Below are 8,657 nucleotides of genomic sequence, written 5' to 3'. Positions count from 1 at the left end.
CGGGAGTGCAGTGGAGGATGGCCCAAGTGCTTGGGCCCTGCACCCCATGGGAGACCAGGATAAGTACCTGACTCCTGCCATCGGATCAGCGCGGTGCGCCGGTCACAGCACGCCAGCCGCGGCGGCCATTGGAGGGTAAACCAACAGCAAAGGAAGACCTTTCTCTCTGTCTCTCTCTCTCTCTCACTGTCCACTCTGCCTGTCAAAAAAAAAAAAAAAAAAAAAAGCAAAGGTAGGGGCTGGTGCTGTGGCACAGCAGGTTAAAGCCCTGGCCTGCAGTGCCAGCATCCCATATGGGCGCCAGTTCAAGACCTGGCTACTCCACTTTGATCCAGCTCCCTTTTGGCCTGAAGCGCCAGTATCTAATATGAGCACTGGTTTTAGTACCGGCTGCTCCTCTTCCCATCCAGCTCTCTGCTGTGACCTTGGAAAGCAGTAGAAGATGGCCCAAGTCCTTGGGCCCCTGCACCCATGTGGGAGACCGAGAAGAAGCTCCTAGCTTCAGATCGGCGCAGCTCTGGCCGTTGCAGCCATCTGGGGAATGAACCAGTGGATGGAAGACCTCTGTCTCCACCTGTCTCTGTAACTTTCAAATAAATAAAATTAATTAATTAAAAATAGGGGCTGGTGCTATGGCGCAGTGGGTTAAAGTCCTGTCCTGAAGCGCCAGCATCCCATATGGGCGCTGGTTCTAGTCCCGGCTGCTCCTCTTCCCATCCAGCTCTCTGCTATGGCCTAGGAAAGCAGTAGAAGATGGCCTAAGTCCCTGGGCCCCTGCCCCTGCAATCGTGTGGGAGACCCGGAAGAAGCTCTTGGCTCCTGGCTTAGGATCAGCGCAGCTCCAGCCGTTGTGGCCATCTGGGGAATGAACCAGCAGATAGAAGATTGACCTCGCTGTCTCAACCTCTCTCTGTAACTCTTTCAACTAAATAAAATAAATCTTAAAAAAAAAAAATAAGCATCTCAAGCAGTTCCCTTACCAAAGCTCAAGGAGGGAATGGAGAAGGAACTAAGGCCAAATGAGTTAGGAGATGGGAAAGGAGAGAAAAGTCAGGGAGATTACAAGATCATAGGGCAGAACACGTAATATTTAGTTGCTAATTTGGAGAGTGTGAGCAGAATCTGAGCTGACTACAGGGATTCAGGGTTTCATTCCCATTTTTCAAAAGCAAAAGAGGTAGAAGCAGAGAAAGGGTAGTGAAGACTGGAGGTGGAGAAGCAAGGGCAGTGTGGTACAGTGGGCAGGGGGCAGGGCACTGCTCTGTGCCTGCTGTTCTGAGCTGGCCCACCTCTCATCTGTGGGCCCAGGTGGTACTGAGTTTCCTTCCAACTCTGAAATGCCATGTTTATATATACGATTTAGTTTCAAAGGCAGGCAGAGATCTGTCATCTGCTGGGTCACTCCCCAGATGGTCAGGCAGAAGCCAGGAGCCAGGAAGTCAGGCCAGTTCTCCCCTGTGGGTGGCAGGGACCTACATGCCATCACCTGCTGCCTCCCAGGGTGCACCTCAGTAGGAAGCTGAAATCAGAAGCACAACCAAGAACCCAGGTACTCTGGATGTGGGCGTCTCAAGTGGTGTCTTTACTGCTAATACAAATAGCCACCATTCAGATATTTTAATTAGGGGGCTGGTGTTGTGGTGTAATGGGTTAATCTGTTGCCTGTGGCAAAACATCGCATAGGGGCACCAGGTCAATTTCCGGCTGCTCCACTCCCTGCTAATGCACCCGGGAAAGTAGCAGAAGATGGCCCAAGTGCTTGGGTCCCTGCATCCACATGGGAGCTTCGGAAGAAGCTCCCAGCTTCGGCCTGGTGTGGCCCAGGCTGACACAGCCATTTGGAGAATGAACCAGCTGATGGAAAATCTCTCCCCATCTCTCTATTTTAAATAAATATAAATCTTAAAATATATATTTCAGTTAGGAATGCCACCGTGTAATACAGGTGATGGAAAAATTGGAATGGGATTCTGAGGGCTGCAGGGAAGTTTGCAGCCCTACAGACCCAGAGGAGGACTGATGTCACTCTGATGCGTTCCCACGTCTCACCTAAGACAGATCCTGTAGGTTCCTCAGTGTTCAGAGGAGCATGAGCCGTGAGATGCTTTCTCATTCTGACCTAAGGTGCCATCTTCTGGTGAGTGATGAGAAATAATTCTGCCTGAGAGCCCAGGGGACCTGAGTTGAGACCTGAATTTCAGTCCCATCTGTGCCACTGCCTGGGATCAACCTCAGAGGTGTAATTGGCCCTCTGTGACTGGCAGGGAAACGTTCAAGACGCAGGGCTGTGAGGATTAGGCCTAGCACCTCGCCTGGCGTAGAGCGGTGCTCAGAACGGTGACACGGTGAGTGGTACAGGCTCAGAGGTTTGGCCGCTGAGTCCGACTCCCCGTTCCATTGCTTACTCCCTGCAGACTGGGCAAATCCAACAGGCCCCCCACCCCCCCACCCCCGTTCCTTCTGTGGAATGAGGAGAAGAACGGCACCCATATCCTGGCATGGTGGAAGTCGAGAGTGGAAGGATGAGGTCCCGTACAGGTTCTGAGTTCAGTGAGGCACACACAGATAAGTGTAAGAGCAAAGGTTTATACAGGAAAAGAAAATCGAGATCGAGAATCAAAGCTCAGATTGGGGCTGCGATTTCATAGGAGCTGAAACCTCTTGGGTGAGGGGCCCTTAGAGCGGTTTTGAAGTCGCCTGCTGTGTAGGCCAGCTGGCCGTTATATTTGTATACAGCTTCTCGGTGAAGTTCTTTTTAAGCTTGCAATTTCTTTCCCAGCTTTCCCAATTAGCTCCTATTTTTTTTTTGTCCCCTCCCTCCCTCAAGGTCATGGACCATCAAAGAGTTTTGGAATTTGCTTTTCTCAGCTTCTCCAGTTAACCCTTTCCTGCCTCACTACTGTTGTTATGGGGAGCAAATCAGAAAATTTATGGAAATAGATGAATCTGGCACAGGACAAACAGCTGCTATCCGCCTCCTCACTCCCCTCCTGCTTATTTTAGTTGGTCACCATCTATGACATCACAAGGCTCTAAATGTTGGAGACGGGCCAGCACTGTGGCACCGACACTGGCATCTCATTATGGAGCACCAGTTCGAGTCCTGGCTGCTCCACTTCTGATCCAGCTCCCTGCTAAGGCACAAGCTGGCCCAAGTCTTTGGGCCCTGACACCCTCATAGGAGACCTGGGTGGATTCCTGGTTCTGGGCTTTGGCATGGCCCAGGCCTGGCTGTTGTGGTCCCTTGGGGAGTAAATCAGTGGATGGAAGACAGCGCTCGCTCGCTCTCTCTCCTTGTATGCCGCTTTACCGTTCAAATAAGTAAATAAATCTTTTTAAAAAATACATGTTGGAGGCAAGTACCCTAGTCTGGTCTTGCCCCCTCCTTTTGTTACTGGAGAAATTGCAGGGTTCTTGTCTTTGCGCAAGAAAGAATTCAGGCGTGAGACAGAGTAGTGGGAGGTAAAATAGCAAGGTTTATTAGGGAAGGGACATCCGTAAGGATGGATGGGCACCCCTCCAGACAGAGCCTGAGAGACTGGGGGGGGGGGGAGGAGCGAGGGAGGGGGAAGGAGCGAGGTTACATGATTGAGTAGAGAGATTACACCTGACCAGGCCAGGCGGACGGCTCAGCAGAGAGGCAGAGGGCTGAGCGTGCAGTCCAGTTGAGGCTGGGGGGTTTTAAGGAGATGGGTCTTTGTCTTCACACATCTCCTCCTGAAACAAAGGATTTTATGGCTGTAAATATTAAGAAGCTCCTAGCTGAGTGTTCCCTTGAAGGTATCAGACAGGAGGAAGCCTAGCTGGCGCCATCCTGGGTTCAGAGGAAGGGTGAGCATGACCCCCTGGAGAATGGGGATCCGGAGCAGGGTGTTGAAATGCAGATACTGGGCTGCACCTGGGAGACTGTGGAAGATTTGTCAGGCAGAAGGGGCAGGGACCCCCCACCTGGCAGGTTATCAGGTAGAAGGGGGCAGGGCAGGATGCGAACACTGGGCTGCCCCAGAAGCATTATCGGGATAACTTTGAGATGTAGATGCATATGCTGGACGTAGAAGTCTCCGGAGGCCTTTGTCACACACACACAAGCTCATACCTAACTTCCTGCCTAACACTTTTACCTACCAGTGCACACAATAGGCAACAATCAATATCCAATAAATATTGCCCTCTGCGTCTTCCAAAGGCAAAAAAGTAACTTTCGGGGGGCACGCGCCGCGCGGCAGTTAGCATGCCAGCGTCCCCCTGGCAGAGCCTGGGTCCCTTCAGATCCCAGCCACCTGATGACGCGCACCTTGGGAGACAGCAGCCGATGGCTTCGGCGCCTGAGCCCCTGCCGCCCCCCTGGGAGACCCGGATTGATGGAAGAGCTCTCTTCTTTTTCTGTCTCGCTCTCTCCCGCTTTCTCTCCTTTCAAGTGAATTTTTAAATAATTTTAAGTAGGTCTCAGACGGGGTCCTCCACCCAGCGGCCGAGAAGGAAACTACAGCAAAGGGGACGGCCGAGCCCGGAGCGCGCAGATGCCGCCTCCCTGCCCTTCATGGTGCCGGAAGCAGAACGCCTTTGCCTCTGTCTACTTCTGGAGCTAATAAAGTTTGATTCAAAAAAATGAGCCGTGAAGCCCTGCTTTCGCCTCAGGAGTTTCTTCCGCCCGCAACAGACCCTAAGCACCTCAAAGGCTGAGGGGGCGGGACCGGAAGTGAGGTCACCCTTCCCCGGGGTGAAAGGGTAGCGGAAGTACCCGCCCTTCCTTTCCGCTGTAGGCCCGAGTGGTTGCCGTCGGTGAGTCTGGGCTTGGGCAGGGTCTTCCAATCCGCCGCCATCTGGGGTCTGGGGGTTACGTTGCGGGGCGGCGCCGGGTGCGTTTCGTCCGCAGGTCCCTGGCGTCTTCATACCGGGTCCTGACTCGGGTCAGGGCTGCAGAGTGCGAAGTTCTCGGCCCCCGACCCGGGCTCGCGGGCAGGAGTCGGCACGGGGCTCCGGTGTCCCTGATTGCTGAGCGGCCCTTTCTCCTTGTTTCCCGCAGAAATGGGCAAGTTCATGAAACCCGGGAAAGTGGTGCTGGTCCTGGCCGGACGCTACTCGGGACGCAAAGCCGTCATCGTGAAGGTAGAGCGGCCGCGCGGGGCCCGGGGACCAGGCCGGCTGCGCAGGGCGGGCGGGCGTGGGATGTAAGGCCTGCAGCCATGAGCGGGGGCGGGGGCGTGATGCACAAGGGCCTTTGACCGAGGAAGATGCAAAATAAAGACAGCCGTGAGCTGGGATGGGGCGCTCAGTGCCTCCCAGGCGCGACCCCTGCCAGGGTGGAGATGGGTTCCGCGATTGCCCTGAGGTCCACCGGCGGGTGTGACGACAGCGAGGGTCACAGCGCATCCTAGCCCTTCCTTGGCTGCGTCCCACTTGCTGGACTCCCCGCGGGGCCCCGGCCACCCCACGGCTCCCCTTTGCTGTCGTGGGGGAGAGAGCGTGGCACGTAGCAAACGCGCCGTGAATGTTAGCTGCTGCGGCTGCTGTGAAACCCCTGGCCGGCTAGAAGCCTTCCTAGATCCGGTCCTGCTCTGGGCTCCCCGGTGGCACTGGGGGGCGTTTCTCTCCTGGGGCTGAGTGTCTTCTTGCTCAGCATAGGCCTCGGTAGGCCCTCGTTTGTAACAAATGTGATTGCTCTTCTAGAACATTGACGATGGCACCTCGGACCGCCCCTACAGCCACGCTCTGGTGGCCGGAATTGACCGCTACCCCCGGAAAGTGACAGCCGCCATGGGCAAGAAGAAAATCGCCAAGCGGTCGAAGATCAAGTCTTTTGTGAAAGTTTATAACTACAATCACCTCATGCCCACCAGGTGAGCGCTTGAGACCTGGGGAAAAAAGGTTTTGTTTCCCCTCCCTGCCCCACCGGACGGGACCCGGGCTTGCAGCCATTCCGGTGCAGGGAGGGCCGGCGCTCGGTCTGCTGCTCTTGGGTTTCTAAAGCGGCTGTGGTCTCCAGTCCTGCCTCGCGTCCCTCTTGGACCCTTGGTCCTGTCCTTTGTTCCCTGCCCTTGCTGAGCAGTGCTGAAATCTCTCAGTCTCTGTCTCACCTGAGAATGTTCCATGTGTCGGGTACGGGCATCTGCAGGCGTTTTGGGGGTGGGTGCTGAGAGTGGGTGTTGCGGCACAGCGGATGGGGTGTGCCACCTGGGACACTGCCGTCCCTACTGGAGTCCTTGGTCCTGCCTTTGTCCTGAACCAGCAGGAGGAAGCTCGCTCTCTGTAGCTCTGCCTTCCAAGTAAATGACCACTGAAGAAAAGAACTCCGGGGGGCTCCATTTTCCTGCAGGGCACATTTTTAAAGGTTGCTTTACGTGTTGGAGAGCCATCCTCTGGCCGTGGTTCACTCCCCACATGGCCCCGACGGCCAGGACTGGGCCAGGAGCTACCGTGACTGCCAGAGCCCGGCAGCGCGCTCCGTGCGAGGCCTGCACGTTTGCTGCTGGTTTGCACGCCTAAGAGGGCAGAGCTGTCAGATGCTGGGATTTTGCACAATTGAAGCAGAAGACGACCCCGTTTGTGTTGTCAGAGACTGATTTTTGCATTGGCAGAACTTGAACGGCGCTAATAAAGATGGCTCTAAATAGAGACTGGCGCTTGCCGTGGTGATGACTCTTGACAAGTAGAGTCTGGAAAATTGAAGTGTGGACTTTCAGTGGCTTGAACATGTAAATGAGTGTTAGAGTTGAGGATTTCCACAGAAGAATCAGGACTTCAGCCTGGAGATCGCTTTTTTTAAAGGAGAGTGTGCTCTGACTTCCTGGTTTACTACCCCAGACTCCCTGATGGACAGAAGTGGCCTGGGCCAAAACTGGGAGCCACACACTCAATCCAGGAGTCCCACGTGGTGGCAGGAGCCCAGTCACTCGAGCCAGCACTGCTGCCCCCCGGGGTTTGCACTGGCAGGAAGCTGGAGCCGGGTATCAAACCCAGGGGCTCTGGGTCTGGTGCTAAGGTGCCAGCATCCCATAATAGGTGCCAGTTCCAGTCCTGGGTGCTTCACGTCCCATCCAGCTCCCTGGTAATGCCTGGGAAAGCAGCAGAGAATGGCCCAAATGTTTGTGCCCCTGCACCCACATGGGAGACTTGGAAGAAGCTCCTGGCTTCAGTCTGGCCCGGCTCTGGCTGTTGCGGCCATTTGGGGAGTGAACCAACAGATGTAAGAAACTTCCCTGTCTCTAACTCTGCCTTGCAAGTAAAATTTTTAAAAAAACAAAAGCCAGGTATTCTGTTACGTGATGGGACCATCTTAGCCACGAGACTAAAATGCCTGTCCCTTAAGCACAGTTTTGATAGTTCTACAGATTTCTGATTTACTGGTTTTTGGATTTTTTTTTTTAAAGATTTACTTATTTATTTGTTTGAAAGGTAGAGTTACGGAGAGGGGGAGAGAGATCAATTTTCTATCTGCTAGTTCACTCCCACAGTGGCCAGACTGGGCCAATCTGGTCAGGAGCTTCTTCCCAGTCTCCTACGCAGGTGCAGGGTCCCAAATACTTGGGCCATCTTCTACTGCTTTCCCAGGCTATAGCAGAGAGCTGGATCAGAAGTGGAGCAGCCAGGTCTCAAACCTGCACCCATATGGGATGCTGGCACTGCAGGCAGTGGGTGAAGCTGCCTCCTGCAGTGCTGGCATTCCCACGTGGGCATCAGTTCAAGATCTGGCTGTGCCACTTCAATCCAGCTCCCTGCTAACGCGCCTGGGAAAGCAGCAGAAAATGGTCACCCCTGTACCACGTAGGAAGAAGCTCCTGGTTTCAGATCGGCCCAGCTCCACCCGTTGTGGCCTTTGGGGAGTGAACCAGCAGATGGAAGATCGATCTCTCTCTCTGCCCCTCTGTAATTCTGCTTCCCAAATAAATCTTTAAAAAGAGCTTGAGCTGTGAAAGCTCTGACAGTGTGCCGCTGACCCAGAATTTGCCATTGTCTGTAGGTACTCTGTGGATATTCCCTTGGACAAAACCGTGGTCAACAAGGATGTCTTCAGGGACCCTGCTCTTAAACGCAAGGCCCGACGAGAGGCTAAGGTCAAGTTCGAAGAGAGGTGAGTAGGCCGTAGAAGTGGATGTTGGGGCACAGTTGTATCGTTCTCCATGAAAGAACTTCATCTTCTGTTCTTTTCTGTTTCTTCATTGGTCTGCTTTGTCTTCACTTTTAGGTACAAGACCGGCAAGAACAAGTGGTTCTTTCAGAAGCTGCGGTTTTAGATATGTTTTGGTTCCACTCATTAAAAAGTTTAAAAAAAATAAACTGTGTGCTCCGTGTGCTAGCAGACTGGAGAGAGGAGAGCATTCCTAGAATGAGAGACCCCGGGTGGCGGATCAGGGGCAGAGGGCAAATCACACAAGTTCCACCTGCCTCTGGGGCTGTCCGCGGGGCTGGTGACACTCCTGTCGGGGGCTGGCTGCTCTCAGTGAGTACGTGTGACAGAAGGGCTGCTGCTGACACGTAGGTGAGGCGGCTCTGAGCAGGGTTGTTTCACACCCTCGACTGCTCATGCCACGATAACCTGAACCTTGCCCTGCCTCCTCCCCCTCCCTGATGGGAACCAGCTGCCTTGGACTGAGAACCCCCCCCCCCAGCCTTGGGGGGGGGGTGGCTCAAACCTTAGCACAGGTGGCGCTCCCCTG

The 8,657-nt window shown here is 54.2% G+C and overlaps 1 protein-coding gene and 1 long non-coding RNA gene across 3 annotated transcripts; one reads left to right on the top strand and one right to left on the bottom strand.

Moving 5' to 3' along the window:
- Positions 1-3,456: 3,456 nt before the first annotated feature.
- On the bottom strand, positions 3,457-4,685 carry LOC138846075 (uncharacterized). Its single transcript, XR_011383458.2, has 2 exons — positions 4,295-4,685; positions 3,457-3,717 (listed from the first exon to the last, which is right to left on the bottom strand). It is a non-coding gene; the product is annotated as an uncharacterized LOC138846075 (long non-coding RNA).
- Positions 4,686-4,746: 61 nt separating this feature from the next.
- On the top strand, positions 4,747-8,277 carry RPL27 (ribosomal protein L27). 2 transcript variants are annotated; one of them, XM_002719418.6, is made up of 5 exons: positions 4,747-4,782; positions 5,027-5,109; positions 5,671-5,840; positions 7,961-8,071; positions 8,186-8,277. In XM_002719418.6, exons 2-5 carry the CDS (start codon positions 5,029-5,031, stop codon positions 8,232-8,234), a joined length of 411 nt encoding a protein of 136 aa, XP_002719464.1. In that variant the 5' UTR covers positions 4,747-4,782; positions 5,027-5,028; the 3' UTR covers positions 8,235-8,277. The 2 variants fall into 2 exon arrangements, with proteins under 2 accessions (XP_002719464.1, XP_051681660.1); XM_051825700.3 differs by having other exon boundaries at positions 4,747-4,859.
- The last annotated feature ends 380 nt before the right edge of the window (positions 8,278-8,657 follow it).

This window comes from Oryctolagus cuniculus, chromosome 17 (genome assembly GCF_051225735.1).
Source record: "Oryctolagus cuniculus isolate XC-2025 breed Fujian yellow rabbit chromosome 17, ASM5122573v1, whole genome shotgun sequence".
Lineage (NCBI taxonomy): Eukaryota > Metazoa > Chordata > Mammalia > Lagomorpha > Leporidae > Oryctolagus > Oryctolagus cuniculus.
Note: the sequence above shows the minus strand (reverse complement) of the source record. Positions and strands in the feature narration are given on the sequence as shown.